We start from the raw sequence: 19,466 nt of genomic DNA, 5'->3' as shown, positions 1-19,466 counted from the left end.
CGCTAGACATCTAAATACTTCTTGACCTTACATGAAGAAAAGTCTACAAACAACCTTCCCTCCACAGTGAAGCTCTTGAAAAGTTTAGGACTAACCTCGAAAATCCCATGGTATTGCTACACCTTGCGTCTTTCCGATTTAAATAATAATTGATACTCAGATTTGAGTGTGGCCTAATCCATCTGTATTGTGCTCCCTGATGAGTGCCATTAATTCTTCCTCAGACAGGCATCGATCTATGTCATATAGACAATCACTTCCATGTACGCCTCTTGGCTTTAGGATTGGCTTTCATGTCAGACTTTCCGACTTTAAAAGAGTCAGAAATGACCCACACAGTTTATTTGTCATCAGAAATGAAGAGTAAACACTTTTCATTTCTCTAATATTAGTAATTCTCAGGTTCTGCCTCTTTTGTCAGAGAACGACCTCAAACTCTTCCTTCATCTCCTTAGTTGTTTTAGTAGTTGCCCCCTCCTTTAGGTTGATGAACACAACCTCTGGCTGCTTATGGGACTAACTAGCCTCCCGCTTCTCTTTCAGCACCTCTGTGTACCATTTTGCATACACCTCTATGTACACTGAGGCAACCTCTGCTGTGGAACCATGTAAGGGGTGGAAACTATCTCCCGCACAACCTCTGACACCTAGGCTTAATAGCCAATTATTCATAGCCTTGGACCAAGGCCTCAACAGTGGGTTTGAGTTCCCTGATCTTAGCGAGAATCTTACCTCACAGATTAGCCTTAGTACTTCTTGGGTTTTCCAAAAATTGAATTAAGAAGTCTCTCTTAATTCTCTTCAAACATCTGTACTAACAGGACTAAACCTCCAGCTCCTCCATTACCTTTAGAAAACTTCTCAATCATTAATTGATCTTTCCCGCTCATGAAGAACCAGAAGCACTTGCTCGCGACTACTCATCCCCAGAAGAGGATGAAGAGTCGTCAAGCTTAACCTCAGTCGTTTCCATAATCACCTCGTAAGGTTTAGCCTGTTTGGACTTACCCTTTTTCCTTCAGTTTCAGACATTTCTGAAATCACAAACACCACAAAAACAGTATCCTAAACACAAAACGCACACTGATGTTGAAGATAAACAACAGCCAATGGCGAAACACCTTAACAAAATAACTACCAATAGAAACACAGGTAAAGAAACGAGGTAAACAAAACTGTTGCCAAGTGGTTGCTAATAAACAACAACTTATAATAAATACCGAAATAAATAATAATTAAGTTTAACAATTTAAATTGAACTAAATATTTATAACTTTAATATAACTTAAATATAAATTAATACTAAACTGTACAAGTCAGTCCCAGTCACAACTAATATTTATACAAGTGGCCTAGATTACCATAAAGGCTACCCACACAACCAAAATATCACATATTGCAGCTAATTATCTTAGATGTTCCCATAATTACATCAAAGTATCTTTATTGTCTTAAATCTGTTTTGTTATTTAGTGTTCTGTTTATGTTTTAATATGGGCAAATTTTCACACCACAAAGTAGTTTTACAAATAAATATAACTCAATATTTATGTCACAAAAAGAATAATAAAAATGCTTTATTATATTTAAAGTATAATTCACTTGGTAAGTATAAAATAATACCAGAAAATAATAAACAACAAATATATTTTTTATATAATTACATAATTTGTTGTATAAAAGGCTAAGATTTTTATATTTTTCCATTTCTGGAGTGATACCAGCTGATTTTACTTTTTTCTGTGTTGTTCAATACCTTTTTTTGATTATATTTTTCATAAAGCATTAATAGTCAAGTGTGTCTGAAAGCCTGCTAGAAAATTACTTGAAAAACTTGTGAATGAATTCAGACCAGTCCAGAAAGTATAAACATTTTGTGTCAAAACAAAAGCCATAAAGTTTATCAGTCTTAAAAACTACATTAAGTTATTTGGGTACATTTAGTTGGTAATGGCTGATGCTTTTCTGTTCCTTCTTATAACATTAATGTCCTTATAAACTGTATACATCTACTCCTTCCTACATCAATCAATTTCCACTATTTCAGTTGTAGTTCACATTCTAGCCAAGTCAGTGCAAGCTTTAACGTCAAATTGTACAGTTGTTTGTTCATATACTACTTTTACAGAGTATTTTGTATGTATAGAGATATTTAATAAAAGATAACTCTTTTCAGAACTTTATTTTTATCTTTTCCTTTAACCATATTACTTTCTAGAGTTCTTTTCAGAAATACTTCATTAAAAGTACTTTAACTTAGTCAAAAAATATTTTTATATATATATATATATATATATATATATATATATATATATAAATTCTTTCTGTTATATTATGTCCCACAATAAAATTTGTTCATGATGACAGTTGTCACAATGTTTTATTTTCTGTACCAAACTCAGATGTGATATAATGAATTTCAATCAACATTTCAGATTGTTGAAGAGATGGTTTACAGTTGGAATGAATTAGTATTCATATTTAGGCTTATGTTATAAGTAATCCTACATACAGGGTTCCTGCAGATGAACCATCAGGTTATAAAAACCTTTTGTCTAAAGATGGGGAATATATTGGTAATGTGGATATTGCAGCAACAGGAAAACTGTTCGTACACTATCAGTTTCTGATTTCTTCTTCAGATTTATTAAATATTCAAGAGTAGGTAGTGGTGCGCTAACATTTCTAATTCATGATTCTTGGTTAACCAGGATTCAAGAAATTATTACTTTTGAAAATCAAGACAGCTTGGTTTTTGAACAATAATGTTGTTACTCAAGGGATGGAAGCTTCTTGTGATGGTTTTTGGTAATTGTTAGCTATCATAAAGAAAAGAAAAAAATACAATTATTGGCAAAAGCAGATTAGTAGAAAATAAAAATAAATTTGAAAAATAGAAAAATAAAAATGCAAGATTTCATCTATCTAAAAATCAGAGAATAAAAATATTCAACTTAAAAAAAAGAAAAATGAATAGATAAAAAGAAATGCCTGAAAAAATTCTTCAAAAGAATCAAAACCACAATAATTTTGACGTTAACAGTTTTTTAAGCTAAATAAAATGCTACATTTTAATAAGGTCTTAAACAACATAAGTGAGTAATGTCTTGTAGATATTCATGTGGCAAATCTTAACAAAATTTGTAAGTTTTGTAAATACTGTACATTTTCCTGGAGAAAGACTTTCTGTTGGAAAGTTTTCTATATATTACTAAACAAATTTAAAAAAAAAATGTACAAATACATGAAAGATGATCCATGTCGCTTTCTCTGAAAGGATTATTTTCCTGCAAACACTTCACACTTTCCATTTAATGAAAGAAGTTGCCAAAATAAATTTTAGAGCCATTGAATTTTTGTTTGTGTAGTGGATTTCATTGCTAGCTGTAATATATTAATGCATGTAATAAACAATAAAAAAATAATTCTTAATTTTCAAAATAAATTTTTCAGTATTAACAGAAAATTTTAACTTTTTAGCAAAAGCAGTAATAGAAGGATTGTTCAAATTGAAGGTTGTAAATTCTAGTTCTTAATCTGGTTCTGATAAAATTGTAATACAATTTTTTTTAGATTAGCATCTGTTAATTGAGTTATCATAGCAGGTGTTAAACATATTAGTAACGATATTATTTTATTTTTATTTTTTTTTTTACAGAATGCCTTAGTTAATATATCTGATCCTTTATGTGATGAATTAGATTGGCCTCAATTGGGATTTAGCACAGGATTTATGAATACAACTTCTCCTGAATTGATTCAGGTATTTATTCATACAGAATTCATTTATTATTTATATATTCTTCACAATCTGATACCCAGTTAATAGAATAATAGTTTGCTAATGATAAAACTGTGATAAAATATAAAAAATATAAGAATTAAGCATAAAGTTTTCTTGACTGAAAAAATTCCATCTTATTATTTTAGTCTCTTTTTCTTATATGAATTGATAATAATTAATTGTCATTTATTACCCACTGTGATACAGGCAATTCTTGACTTATATATTTCCCATGTTATCATTTGAAATACCTCATATTGATCCTAAATATGAGGTCTCTTAAAATAAAAGTCTAAGTTTAAGGCATTCAAATAAAAATATTCATATTTCACAGTATCTCTTATCTCCTTTAACATATGATCCCTGAGATTCAACATACTTCTCATTATTCAAATCAGAAACCAAACAGGATGGTTTAAAACGCTATTTAGCTTTGTAATAAAATTTTTCATAATGAAAAATTGATGGTCATTTCAATCACCAATCTTTTTAGCATCATTTTCAGCTTGTGGAATTACAAAATCAAAAGAGTAGTTGGTAAATATTATAATCATATTTTTAGTTAATAAGTAAACATTAAAATGCTGTATCATCTTGAAGTCGTTTGTATGCAGCTCTGCATGGGAAAACAAGTGTATTCGCTAAGCCTGAGCTGCATGTCCATAAAAAGTTTATACGACTTATTAATGTGTCACCTGCCATAGTGAACTACCTTTTTTCACAGTTTACCTCCATACCATATTGTAATTTACGTAGTAGCTTTTTATGTTTGATTGAAGCAAGATTTTATATTAAGAAAATAATAAATTCAATAAAATGAAAAAATAAATTATTAATACTAAACTTGTTTTCTGTCTATACCAAATTTAGTGTGATCACTTTCCATTTGGTAATTATTTTTTAGGTCATCATCTAATCAGCAAGGTTGAAATAATATTTTTTATTTATATCATATTATTTTTAATTTTTTTTATATAAAAAAATCAAAGGTAAACTTTAAAAAATCTTAAGAAATATGGAAAGCATGAAGATGAAATGAGCACATAAAAAAAAAAAAAGTTAAAAATTGGCAGCGTGAAATATGCACAGTATCTCATTCTTAAAATAAAATGTTTCATTTTAACAAAATCAGCTCTCCAAGTGACAGCACAACTTAAAATAACCAAAGTAAGCTGTTTGAAATCAAATAACAAATATATAAAGTATCACAGATATTTGACATGTCAACTTGTCATTCATTAGTCCTTGGCAGAGTTCAGTATGATATATTGCCAAGTCGTTAAGAATTCAACATTTTAATTATGAAAGACTGTGTTAAAATCATGCAAACTTCATTACAATCCCTCTTCTCATTCACAACTAAACCAAATCTTAACTGTTTGACTTTTGAAGTATAATTTACAACTCCAAGTATAAAAAAAATCCATATCCTGTATCACTAATTCCTCTAATTTTCACCTGTCTTGTGTTCTTCAGTGTGAGAGTGTTTGATGACATTTACTGCAGTGACAGCTTGGTTTTTGGGTTGGGTTGTTCCTATATATTCACTTCTACCACAGTTCAATGATTTTTGAAAAGGTTATATCATTGTATTTGTTTAACTCCTTACAGCTCTTTTTTTTTCTTTGAATATTTTTTTAGCTTGGATAACACCAACCTTTTTGGCAAAAATTACAATTATGTTATTTACATAATTCACTTTTACTGTTTTAGGAAAATAATTTTTTAAAGGAACCTGTTATTTAATAATGTGTTTCAATTCATACAGTCAATATTTCATCAATTTCAGCTTGATATTACACTAAACTAATAGAACGAATTTAATGCAATTTTCTATCTAAATGTAATTTGTTTGTTCTTTATTCTATTTAGTACATAAAGACAAATGACATTTGATTTTATACGCTTCAAGTATTCTATTTTCAAGTTTAGATCTCATTAATGGTGACTTGGGCATAATTTCAGTAACTTGAAGTGAGTTTTTAAAAAAAAATTAGACCCCAGTACTTTTGAGTAGTGATAGTAACACCCAATTGTGGTCAGAAATATATATATATATATTAAATTCTATTGATATAAACCACCTAGTACAGAATATTGAGATAAGACATATTTTAATTTTAACATGATAGTACTTTCATGGATCCTGCATCCTCGGCCATGATTGAATTTATTTTATTTGCACATTAAATAAGCATATTAAAAGATTAACAAAATACTATGTTATTAAAATAAACCATGCATTTAATGTTCATTTCAGTTCTGTAATGTTATAATGAAATTTATGTATTAATTTATTATATGAGTGCTGCTATATTTGCTGTTCTTATAAGAATGTCTCCCTCAAATCTTGTGTGATGGTTTATAGAATCGAAATTCTGATTGTATTTATATATGTAATATTTTTCTAATATATTTAATTTTTTTGCCTTATTTTTTTAATTTCTAACACTTAAATCATGTCAATATCAGAAATAGATGTTTATTGTCTACTAGATGGTCTGGCATATTAGATAAACCTATTTATTATTTTTGTAATTTCTGTAACATTCAAGAAATCTAGTTTTAAGGCTCTATTTGTTTTTCTTATATGGATTCCATCACAATCATTATGTTTAATTTTTATAAATTCCACACAGATTTTTATTTTAGTATTACTTACTATTTTTGTTTTTTAAATATTTTATTACCTGGTTATAAAAGATATCTTTTAGAAAACTAAATTAGTAGTGGCAGGAATGGGATGTATGTCTATTAATTAATATAAGGATCAACAGTTTAAGTTAAAAAAAAGAATAATTGAGTCTTGGAGTGATTAAACATTGCTTTTGCTCATTTAAACATAAACCATCTGCTAAGTTTGATTGATTGATCTGTTCTGACAGTTCTAGTTGAAAACAAGAAGGGTGTACCAGTTCTAGAACCTGTACACCCATTTTTGTTTAAAAATGGCATTATAGATTTCTATAAGTTTAATGTTGTGCTGGAAAATTAAGTTTATCACATTTCCTGATAATTTTTGTTTCCTAACATGTGATGCATGATTTTAATCTGCTTTTTAATGCTGAAAACTTAATATGAACTCAGAATATTTCTATCACCCACCATTTTTGAAAAATTTTTAATTTTTAATTAAAGGATTTTTTTCATTTTTCAATGTACAGTTAGCATTTTAAGCTCCTATATTATATTTTGTTAGCTATTTTTTATTATTTAATTTTGTTAACATAATTTGTAAGCTATAAATAAACAATACTAGACAAAGAATTAAATCATGCCACAGTCACATATTATGACATTGTATCTAATTCTGAAGAGTGAGCCTTGATGGACAAGATTAATCATGTCTGTGCAGGTCAAAACGTGTAGCTGAAAACACAGCTGTGTTGTTTATATTAAGCACTGGATTTAGGAATGAGTTAATTTTGTTCAGTCTTATTACTGTCTTAAGTTTGTTAACAGTACAGTGTCATAATACCTCGAAATTGTGTAAATGATGTGGACGCCTTTTGTTATTCATGTAGTGAGTTTATCGTAAAATCAAATAGAAAAACGTACATCTTTAATTAAAAAAGTATATCATTTGTACTTTCAGTGTAAAATTGGTGATCTGGATAAGATATGGGCTCCTCATATAGTATGCACTAATTATATTTAAGTGAATGGCTGAAAGGTACATGGAAGGCTTTGCCATTTGGTGTACCTATGGTTTGGCGTGAACCAAAGGATCATGTAACCGATTGTTACTTTTGTTTAACAAGTGTGACTGGAATTTCTAAAAAATCTAAACTATCCTTTATTGCAATCTGCAATCAGGCCTGTACCTCACAGTGAAATTATTCCAGTTCCTGACCTCCTGTGAATGTCTGTTTCGAAAGCAGCGATGAAGAATCAGGCAGTACTGAAGAAGGCAACAATGATTTTGATTTTTAATTATCTTACAATAAGCCACATCTTATATCACAAGGTAAATTAGATGATTTGGTTAGGGATTTAAATTTATCAAAAAATCAATCTGAACTGTTAGGATCAAGACTGCAAAGTTGGCATTTACTTCATAAAAATAGAAAAATTTCAGGCTTTCAAAGCCAACAAAAAGAACTTTATCAGTAGTTTAATGATGAAAATTATTTGGTTTATTGCACAAATATTGATGAGCTTATGTTGCACTTAGGACAAGTTCATAAATCTTAGGACTGGTGCCTTTTCATAGATTCATCTAAGTATAGTTTAAAAGTGGTTTTACTACACAATGTTAACAAATATCCTTCGATACCAATCGCTTATGGTATTAATTTGAAAGAGACATACAATGTGATGAAAGACGTTCTTGAAAAAATAAATTATAAAAAACACATCTGGAACATATGTGGTGATTTGAAAGTTGTAGCTACCTATTTGGTTAGGCATGTAGTTAGGTGGTACTAAGTACATATGTTTTCTTTGCGAATGGAACAGCTGAGCTAGGGATAAACATTATGTTACCAAAGAGTGTAAGAAACAAGACAATTTAACTTCAAATGGGAAAAATATTATTCATGAGCTCTTAGTTGAACCCAAAAAAATATTTTTACCCCCTCTCCATATCAAGCTAGGACTAATGAAAAATTTTGTGAAAGCAATGAAGAAGAAAGATGTCCAAGATTTTTGTACATCAGGTAGAAATTTCCGAAGTGAAGGAAAAATTAAAGAAGGAATATTTGTTTGTCCTCAAATAAGAGATTTGGTCAAAGATAATGAATTTAACTCAATATTAAATAATGTAGAGAGTCTAGCTTGGGCTTCATTTAAAGATGTTTGCAAAACTTTTCTTGACAAACAAAAATTGTCTGATGGACAATTACCTTGATATTGTTGTTAATCAGCTTCTTACTTGATACGGAGCTATGGGATGTAATATGTCTTTGAAAATACATTTCCACCACTCACAACAGGATTTTTTCTTGGACAACCTCAGAGACGTAAGTGACAAACACAGTGAACATTCCCACTGAGACATTTCGGTGATGGAAAGCCGCTATAAAGGGAAATGGAATACTAACATGCTATCCGATTACTGTTGGACATTAATTTGGGATGTGTCTGAAGCTATTTATAAAAGAAAAGCACCAGAAAAATGTTTCTAACATAAGTATGGTCATGCAAAATTATAACTTTTACAGATTTAACTATATTTTCTCTTAATTTTTTTTAAGCATAATTTATTTAAAACTAAGGATGATAGAAAAAATGTATTTACAGATCTGTAATGTAGGCAAAACATCAATTCCAGAAATGGTATCACACTAAGAGAAACATTACAAAAATATTTTTTGTGTATCAGTGTAATTCTTCCATGTTATAAATTTAAACTGTGTAAAGCTTTTTCTTTTTGTAAAATTGTTTTTTGAATTCAGTAATTTATAGGGTAGTGATTGAGGGTGTGTTGACAGTGAAATTAAATGAATTTTTGTTTTGTCTTATTTACCATAACTGTTTTAAAGATTGTTTATTTTATTTGTTTCATGTAAAAATGCTTGTTAAAAAACTCAGAACATAAAAGTATTTTATTACATATACACATTTTTTTAAAAATGAAAGTACATCAAATTTTATTTTTTTAATAACTTCTGATATTTTTTTTTAATGTTATTATTGAATTATTATTTATTGTTAAAACTTTATTACAATCAGAGGTTAATAATTATTAATAAATCAATATATTTTTATTAAAAAAAAAAAAGGAGATGAAGTCGGATTTGAATCGATGTGCCTTCCACATGTAAGATCAAATATTCCATTAATTAAAATTTTATTTGGCTATAACTCTGGAACCAATGAGAATAAGTACCACTTATGATATATAGTTGAAAAGCTCTTATTGAGGGTTTGTTACTGCAGTTAAGAAAAAGTCCAAAATCCAAATTTTTTGGGTGTTGGGTTTTTTGGGACACTTTTGGTCCAGTCAATTTCAATCAAAAAGGGAGGTGAACAACTAGATCACAATACTTCCTTTAATTTGTACAAGAAAGTAAAAGGTGGATTACAAGAGTAATTTAGTACAAGGGAATTATTAGCTTATAAAAAAGAATAGTATTGTTAGGCATGCGTAACTATTAACACTACCCTACTGTGCAGTGAAAAATTCATGGGCAAATGGGTTAATGTATTTGATTAAAAAATTAGGAAGCATTTTTAGTTAGTTTATATTGATGAACATACTTTCATGAAAAATTGTTACCAAAGACCTTAGATAATAAGATTTAATGAGAATGAAGAATAGATCCTTTAAAACTATATTTCTCGAACATTATAGAAATTACAAAAATAATAAATTAGGTTTACCTATATGACAGTCCATCTAGTAAACAATAATTCTTTTTAAACATTCCTTCTTATTAAAACATGTGTGATGAAGCAGAGAGTAGCTTACCATCTCTGGTCAGCAGTGGTTTGGTATTCCAGTTGATTGAGAAGTGTGAGGATTTACAATTTTCTTCCTTATTTACATTTCTGAGATTTTAAGAACCATTCCATATTAATTTAGTCAGTTCATTTGAATTAGTGAAATTTTTGCTCATGGGGATGAGCAGTGTTCTCTGAAGTATAAAACAATAGAACTGAAGTGGTTTGATTGTTCTCAATTAATTTATATAGAAGTGTAATAGATTATTGAATATCAGAAGAGCTGTTACTCCAGAACATAAGTCCATGGAATATGGGTAAAAACTAAAAGCTTTCAATAAACATAACCTTTCATTGTAAGACCTTCACTAGAAGCATCATTATGAACATTATAGAATTTAAGTACAAATGTACTTAAATTTTTTTCAATATATCATATATTTCAATATTTACATTATATTTTTTATATATTTCATTCAATGTACTGAAGGGGGGAGATTCAAAAAGGATGTCACTTTAAAAGCATATACAAATTTATTTAGATAACAAACAGTTCTGATTGAGGTCTTATTTCATAGAAAACATCACATTTTGATTCACATAGTTGATTAGTACTGAATTCGGCCACCAGTACTGTCACCAGTGTTATTAAAAATTGATACATTTACTGGTGCAGAAGATGCTTGTTGTGTGTTTTGGTTTCACAATTTACAGTCAGCAACTTTCTGTCAGTGTAATCTTTGTAGAAACTACGGTAGGGGGTCTCGTAGTAAGCATAAAATTAACTCATGGCACTAAACCTTTGTTGAGACAGGTAGTTCTGTTAAATGTACAAAATCAATAGGATGCCCACGTGTCTCTGAAACTGCAGTGAAACAACTCAAAGAAAGCTTTGCATGCAGTCTGAAGAAATCAACTCAACATGCATCATATGATATTGGCATTCTACAAACTACTGTTTGGTGTATATTATGCAAACGATTGCGCTTGAAGGCATACAAACTAACTATGGTTAACACATTACAGATGGCGACAAAGTTGCTTGACTACAATTTTGTGTGGAAATGATGGATAAAATTGCAGACAATGATACATTTTTAGTGATGGTCAATATTTCACATCAGTGACAAGATGAACACCCATGACTGCCTTGCATGGCAACCTCACTCCCCAGATTTGACCTTGCTTGATTTTTTCTTGTAAGGTTTCATTAAAGATCTGGCTTGTGTACCACCTTTGCCTACTGATTTTGTTGAGTTAAGACTTTGAATTAATACTGTATGCCCTTCCCTGGTGTACGGGCTGTGGATCCAGTTGCTTCGGAGGGTGAAGCAGAAGTTGGTGTCAGGGTGGGTTAGACACCATTCCCTGGCATACGGGCTGTGGATCTTGTGGATATAGACCGAGTGGTTTCTCGAATGCCACTGAGAAAGGCACTGAGGATTGATCACTTTGGCCCAGATATATTATATCATCTGCTGCCTCTCATAAGAAAGCCGCTTGGCAGACTGTTCTCGGGATGTCTTAGCTAGGGTTGGTTTCTGTCTTGTTGGATGGTGGCTTTGGTGAGAGTGCCCGTAAAATCAGGAAAGGATCCAATCTGATGGATCAACAGTTATCGACCCATCAGCCTCTTGCCAGTAATCGGCAAGTTACTTGAAAGGCTGGTTGTGGATTGGCTCTGGGAAAGCATTGAGGTGAACTGTTTTCTAAATCGAGGCCAGTATGGCTTCATGAAAGGGGTTGACACCAAGGATTGTATCTTAAATGCTCTTGCCAAGGTGAAAAGCGCCGACTGTAAATATGTTTTGGCAATTTTTATAGACATAGAGACAGAATTTCCTTCCTTGTGTTGGAGTTAAGTCCTCTATGAGTTGGAACACCGCAATGTTCTCATAGCCCTGCAGGCCATAGTACATGTCTATGTATCTAATCATACGGCTCTGTTTAAAGATGCGCACCTAGCTGTGGAAAACTTTGTCACCAGGGGAAGCCCACAGGGTTTTGTTCTCGGTCCCCTGCTGTGGAACCTGGTATTTGATTGGGTTTCTGGGATTAACACTCCCAGAAGGGGGTCACGGCCCAGGCTTTCGCTGATGACTCCTTTTAGTTTGTGGTAATTCATGACTGCAGTTGGAAGATCGAGCATAAGCAGCCTTGTCAACCATGGAGATCTGGATGGACATTCAAAATATAAAGATTTCTGTGCCCAAGATGAAATTTATGCTTCTCAAGGGTGCAGACAAATTATCGTACAGTTGAAACCCCCACATTAAGTATAAAGGCTGTGTAATCAACTGAGTGAGAGTTCATAAGTACCTAGGTGTTTTGTTTGATGAGAAGTTGCTGTTTAGTAACCACATTAGGCAAGTAGTAGCAGATGCCGTCTCAGTGATGCATAAAGTTAGGTGGATTGCTCAGAAGGACTATGGGTTGTCTGGCCATCAAATGTACATGGTGTATCAAGGTGTCTTCGAAAGCATGACCACTTACACGGCGCCTGTTTGACCGCATAGGTTGGATATGAATAGAGCACTACATCAAAATTTAAGGAGTACCCAGAACAGAACCTTAATTGTATGCACTGGTGTTTTTAAAACAACCTCCTATGAGGCTACCACCATATTGGAAAAGGTTCTCCGAATCGATTTAGTGGTGAAAGTTTGGGCAGCCATGTGGAGTTTGCGAAGAGGTCGGGAGGCCGAGGTATTTGGGATTCTGTTTCGGGCTGGGCCAGTACCGGAATGGAACAGTGAACACAATGCACCGGATCTAAATTCATTCAGTTGCTCATCTCCTGCCTGTGGAAGAGGTTGCAGAGCCTTGCAGTGGAAGCATGGCAACTGGAATGGGACACCATGACTAAGGGAAGATCCCTGTACAAGTTTATACAGGATCCGGGGGATGGTATGCCTGAGTTCATTTTTAAGGGCAACGGGTGTCCAGATGCGCTCACGAACCATGTTAATTTGAACCACTATCTGTTTCAGTTCTGTCTGGCAGCTGATGAGCTGTGTGTCTGCAGGGAGCAGATAAATGAACACCTTATATTTGACTGCCTTGCTCTTGGGAGGGGCCAGAGACCGTGCCACCCTGGAACTTAGAGGTCAAGGGGAAAATTGGCCACTCACAAGCGGCGAGTCAATGTGGCGAGAGCCGCATTGTTGGACCATGTGGGAGTTTCTTGATGTGGTTGCTATGTTCAACCAACATCAGTAGTTTACTTAAAGACTCCTAAAGCACTGCTGTGGGAAGCTAACCTTGAGATATATGGCTGAACACCAGCCAATTAAGGCTCCAAGCACTTATAATATGGTGGACAGGTTCTTGCTGGCATTCAGCGACCTAGGCGTAGCAGGGAATTGCTGTCTCGACGAAATGAATTTTAATTTATGGATGTCATGTATTTTTAGTAGTTGACGGGGTGCGCCTACCCATTTTTTGCAAATGTGTGCAAAAGTGAGTGGTTGGGACACATAAGCCAGTGGTGTATGGCATCGCACTTAGTCCGCTCACGCTGTTAGGTAAGCTCTAGTAGCTATTTAGGACACTGGTCACTAAATCATTTCGAGGTTCAGTAGCCATTTCTGGCACAGACATTCGGTCTTATGCTTTAGGGTGACCGAATGGGGTGGTGGCGAGAGAAATGCCATGCAAACAAATTAATGCTGTCGCTGCAGAGGTTACACTCAACTTGCTGGCTACAGTCTGGAATGAAATCGGCTTCGAGTGGGATGTATGCAGTATTACAAATGGAAGCCATATCAAACCAAAGTGAATGTTGCATGACAAACTTGATGTGGTTTTCTATGAAATAAGACCTTGACCAAATCTGTAAGTTATCTCAATAAATATTTATATGCTTTTAAAGTTGTGAAGTTCTCTTTGAATCACCTGGTTTGTCAATAGCCAAGTAAGTTATTTGCTAAAAGTGCCAGACTATTTTTATCTTTAGAAAAACATCATTACTTTGTTATTTTTGTATCAAAATGAAGAATGATTTCTTTTTCAGCATTTACTTACACTTAAGTAATCTAAAATTACAGTATTTCTATTCTTATGCAATAAAAAATGTATATTTTCACAAAAAGTTTACTCTAATTTTTTTCAAATTTTTAAATTTGCTGTTAAATCTGTTAAATAGCACATACAAATTATAACCATAAAAGCATTCATATCAAACAAAAGACATAATTTTTCTGTACCTACACACAGATCTTTGCCCATTTATCAACATTATAACAAATTTATTGTTTTTTAAAAAATGTTCCTCATAAATATTTTCACTTCCAACCCTATAACAATTACGCCTAAAATCTCGTCTTTACAGTTACCTATAGTAGACATATGAAAAAAGGCAATTTTAGAATGCAATTAATGAGAAAAGAGTATGTGCTATTTACAAATTTGAAAAAAATTAGAGTAAACTTTTTGTGAAAATATACATTATACACTACATTATACACTAACCTAACCTAATAATACAATGTTAAAAGAAGTTAGAAGAACTTAATAAGAAGAACTTAATAAGTATGGAAAGGAGACATTTATTTGCAAACTCTTTTTGCATTTTGTGTACAAAAATATAAATTCTTCCTTTTTTCCTTTAATTGAATGCATATTTTACTGCAGACACAGCAGCAGTTCTTTTTTTTCTTGTCTGGGAGTTCTTCAAAATGTTTTGTGGTATCAGCATCATCACTATCTCAATAACGTTGTGTTATTTATTTGCTTGGGAGACTAAAAACAGAATTGATTTGCTTTCCTGTTCAGCTAACCATTCCTGAGACAAATTTTCTGCTAAAGATAACATTATAATCTAAATGAGAAAACAGTTTGTATTTCATTTGTAAATAATGTTCAAGTTGAGAACCATGCTACAACATACCATGCTGGAAAAAGTTGATTTTTTCCAGTACTTAACTGTTTTTTGATCATCTAAATACTGATATAACATTTATTCTAATTTATCAACACCTCCCATGAAATATATATTGCCTTATCAGTAATGGTTTGTTTGTTATGTACAGTAATGCACCTTTTTCTTGAATCTTGGTTTATTAATTATCAAAATCGCTGGTTCTACTGAAATTTTTTTTGATAGTACTCTGGTATGAGCATACTTCCTTTATTCATATGCAGCTTAACCGCATCAAACTTCTCTTTCATTTCAGAAGGAATGCTCTTTCTCATTTGCTAAAAAGTGTGTGTATGTGTTATATTTTGTATTATATAAATATTTATATATTTAGAATGAATAAAAATATTTATAAGTTGTCATGATAATTCTCAATAGTGGCAACTGCGTAAGTCATTAAAAATTCTAGAAAAATAACCCATCTCTTCTTCAAAAATTACCTTATAGTACTTTTTGTATGTATGTTCTAGTTATTAGTCATATATTTGATTATGATATTAGATAAAACTGTATTACATATTCATAATTTTTTTTTAAACAGGGTAAAACTGATTCAGTTTATTTACGTTTAAGAGAACGGAACAGATGTAACCATCGTGATTATCAGAATCTCTGTCGTAATGGTGAATTAAGTTTTGATCATGTCAATACTTCAGAAAAAATCGCTCGTGATCCAAAAAGGGATAAACCAGTTTTATTATTATATGAAGAACTTGGAAATGATGTTTGCAACAAGTATGGTAAAATGGACATATTTTTTATCAGTGTAAATTTTTATTAGTTGTATGTTTTTTTATTTTCCTTGTTGTTTGTAAGTAATATTTTATAAAATTATGTATGTGAATTTCATCCAAATTTTCTTAGAATGATAAAAACTTGAGACTAATTCTATTAAAAATGAAATTTACTGATTACAATGACAGTTGAAATGCAGATAGATTTTCTAAGTATGCTTCATTTATGATGTTACAGTACTCTTTCTACTTCTGTTAGAAACATTTCTCTGATTAGACTTTTCATTTTCCTTTAGAAGAAAACTGTAATTATGAAAATCTACAAAAAATAAAAAATGAAATAAAAAAAATAATTAAAAATTCATAAATTAATGAAAAAGTAAAAATTCATGAATTTAGCAACAATAAATTCATGAATTTTTACATACCTGAAATCATTTTAACCTTGCTAAGTTTACTAATATTGTGTCAATTATTTAATTCAATCTGTAATAGTTTGATGATTTAGTCAGTTGAATTGGTTTTGATTGTTTGCTATTCATCTTCACCATACGAGGTGTGGCTATTAAATAAGACTAATGCTATAAAATATTTTATTTTAAATTTATACATATTTAGTTATTATCCCTTTCAATATATACTACTCCTGTAACCCTAAAATACTCCAAGCAAATTTTCCATTGCTCGAAACAGTGCTGGAAGTCCTTGTGTGAGCTCTTTGATGATGTGTACCACTTTTTCTTTTACAGTTTCAACAGTCTGAAATTTTGTTCCTTTTAATGCAGATTTGACCTTGGGGAACAGATAAAAGTCACATGGTGCCAGGTCAGGTGAATTAAGGCAGATAGTCTAACATTGGGATGTTATATTTGGCTAGAAATGTCTTGACAGACAATGCAGTATGAGCCGGTGCATTGTCCTGTTGAAGAACCCATGACTTGCTCTTACACAATTTGGTTCATTCTTTCTTATTTCTTCATGGAGTTGAGAAAAGACCTCAAGGTAGTAATGTTGATTAATAGTTTGACCTTCAGGACCCAGTAAGATAGACAATCCCATTAATATCGAAAAAAGTAATAGCCAGGGCGACCCAATCAAACATCATCTTCAATGCCTTCTCGGCTATCCTGGAAACGCTTAAACCTCTCAAAAATCCATGCATGTGATAAAAATGCATTGCCATATACTTATTTTAATAAAAGATAAGTTCCAGTAGCGGTTTTTCCAACTTTCATATGAAATTTCACAATTCTTTGCTCTAATAAAAACTTATCTTTTTTTCGGCAAAACAATAATTAGATGTTATCCAAACGAAGGCCATGGCCAGACTAATTTGTCTACAGAAACTGGAGTGGCAGGAATTGAAAGAGAAGGCTTCATGCTACACAGCTGTTAGTCGTATAAATTTGGCGCATGCACAATTCTTCTGTAGCAGCATGTCTTGTTATTGAATAGCCACACCTCATACAGAACCAGTGAGGTTGAGCTGTGCATGTATTTTCTATGTTTAGTATCAAATTATCTGATGTGTGTTTAGTTCATCATTTTTGCCTTCATGGCAACTATCATCACTGTTTTTCCATCATGAATTAACTTTAAAAGAATTTGGATACTAATAAAATGGAAAATTGTACCACAATATTATTATTTCCTGTCTAATTTCAATTTTTGCAGTATATAAATGAATGGAATAGTCATTTGTAAGACTAAAGTCTTATAAATAAACAAAAACAATTTCAGTATTAATCAATAAAAATAAATTATTCATTAAAAATAAGAAAAATATTATGCCAGGATAGGTTTATATGAATTGTTAGATATATGATTTGTTAGATGTCACAAGGCACATGTGTTTTCAAGTATAACTAGCAAAAAATGTTTTTCTGATTCCCAAGTTGGTAAATTAAGCCGTGCTAAAATTATTGAAATAGAAATTTTGATGGCTTAGAGTTAAACAATTTTTTTTAAAAATTGTTTCAAAACTGTTCCAGCAGTTCTTAAAAAAAAAAAATAAATACAATTATTTAAGTTTGGTATTAATTTTCCAAATAGTCTCCAGCCAAACACTTGTCCCAGTGTTTCACAAGCTTTTAAATTCCAACAACAAATTTCTTCAGGTGTGATTTGAGCCAGCTTTCCTTCCTGGATTACATATCTAACTGCTGGGATACAAGTCATTCTTTTTTCATGCTTGTAAAGAGATGGTAAGCAGTAGGTGCTAAATGTATGTTGTAAGGAAGATGATCAAGCACTTCTTTCTCAAATCATCATGGCAAAATTTGACGTATGCTTAGCAGTATGCAAACATACAATGGTCATGCAAGTAAATAAAGAATTATTGCAGAGCTCAACATTGTACAATGTTTATTTTGAATGACCTTTCCTGACATCTTTTTTAAGTTTTACCATATAGTATAGCACTTCCAAATTTATTGTGGTGCTACCATGAAATTGACCTATTCGACTTTTTTTCTGTCAAAAAGACAGTTGGTTGCTATTCAAATAAAAAAATTTGCTGACACTTTTTTGAATTTGTTGGTGAGTGATTGGAGATGGTTCCAGTCTTATAATTGATTTTTGTTTTAATAGTTACACATGAAACCCAAGCCTCAATGTCCATAATAATTCTACGTAAAAAAAAGCTTCATGTTCAATATTGTAACATTTGATTAAGGTTAATGCCAAAATCATCCATTGTCTATTACATTATCAAAAAACTTTAGGGACCCACCAGACACAAAACTTATGATAGCCTAATATAATTGTCATTATTTCATAAATAACTGATCTTAGTATGGCTGACCCATTTCTCTTTTCATCATGGATTTTTGTGGATTTTGGTCTACCCATATTTAAATATACCGTATCATCGTTTCCCATATCCATTGATTGTGTTATTTCGTTTTACTTCATATACCTATTGATAGATTTCATTCGCTTAATTTTTTATTAAATTGGAATCTTATCTCTGTGCATACATTGCAGTAATAGGATTCTCCTTAATTACGCACACATTTTAAATAGTTGTTATTTAATGACTAATAGGATATCTCTTTTTGACAATGCTAGATGTGTAGAGAGTTCCTGTACTCTAAGGTGCTATAACTGATGTCATCGTTGTTATTCTTTGTGCATTTTAATTTAAAACATAAATTACTTTTTGGATAGCTTTTGTATTTGCTTGATAAAAGCCTTCTTTAAAGCAATATGGTAAATGTAGTATTAGCTGTTATTAAAAACATACTGTGACAAATAAAAATGTATATTCCTGTGTAATCATTGCTGTTTACGTATGCTAGATACCAAACTAATACATGTATTTGGTGGTGTCCAGTACCAATTTGATGCTAATTTACAATACTAGAATTAACAATAAATAAAAACAATATTTAATTGAATTGAACGTAAAGTGGAGGACATGAAAATAGACACAAAATTACATCAATTTTTTGCCACCACCATTTTAGAAACACTCTGTACATTATTTTTTTTAAATCAATTCTTTTAAGAATCATACTCCTCTGTACTATATACAAATATGTTTATTTTATTAGATCAATTATTTTAACAAAAAGGGAAAGTTAGAAGGAATAATTTTTTTTTAAATTTAATGTGCCATCTTTGTCATCTGTATCATACTTTGTAT

General features: G+C 31.4%; 1 protein-coding gene across 2 annotated transcripts in view; it reads left to right on the top strand.

The window, feature by feature from the left end:
• Positions 1–19,466, top strand: part of LOC142323219 (acyloxyacyl hydrolase-like) — an 89,792-nt gene that overhangs the window by 45,226 nt on the left and 25,100 nt on the right. For both annotated transcript variants that reach the window (XM_075362584.1, XM_075362577.1), the window contains exons 6-7: positions 3,659–3,763; positions 15,628–15,821. In XM_075362584.1, coding sequence (XP_075218699.1) covers positions 3,659–3,763; positions 15,628–15,821 — 299 coding nt within the window. The remainder of the gene's footprint in view (positions 1–3,658; positions 3,764–15,627; positions 15,822–19,466) is intronic.

Source organism: Lycorma delicatula, chromosome 1 (genome assembly GCF_047948215.1).
Source record: "Lycorma delicatula isolate Av1 chromosome 1, ASM4794821v1, whole genome shotgun sequence".
NCBI lineage: Eukaryota > Metazoa > Arthropoda > Insecta > Hemiptera > Fulgoridae > Lycorma > Lycorma delicatula.
The sequence above is the reverse complement of the archived record's forward strand: the minus strand, read 5'-3'. Positions and strand labels throughout refer to the sequence as shown.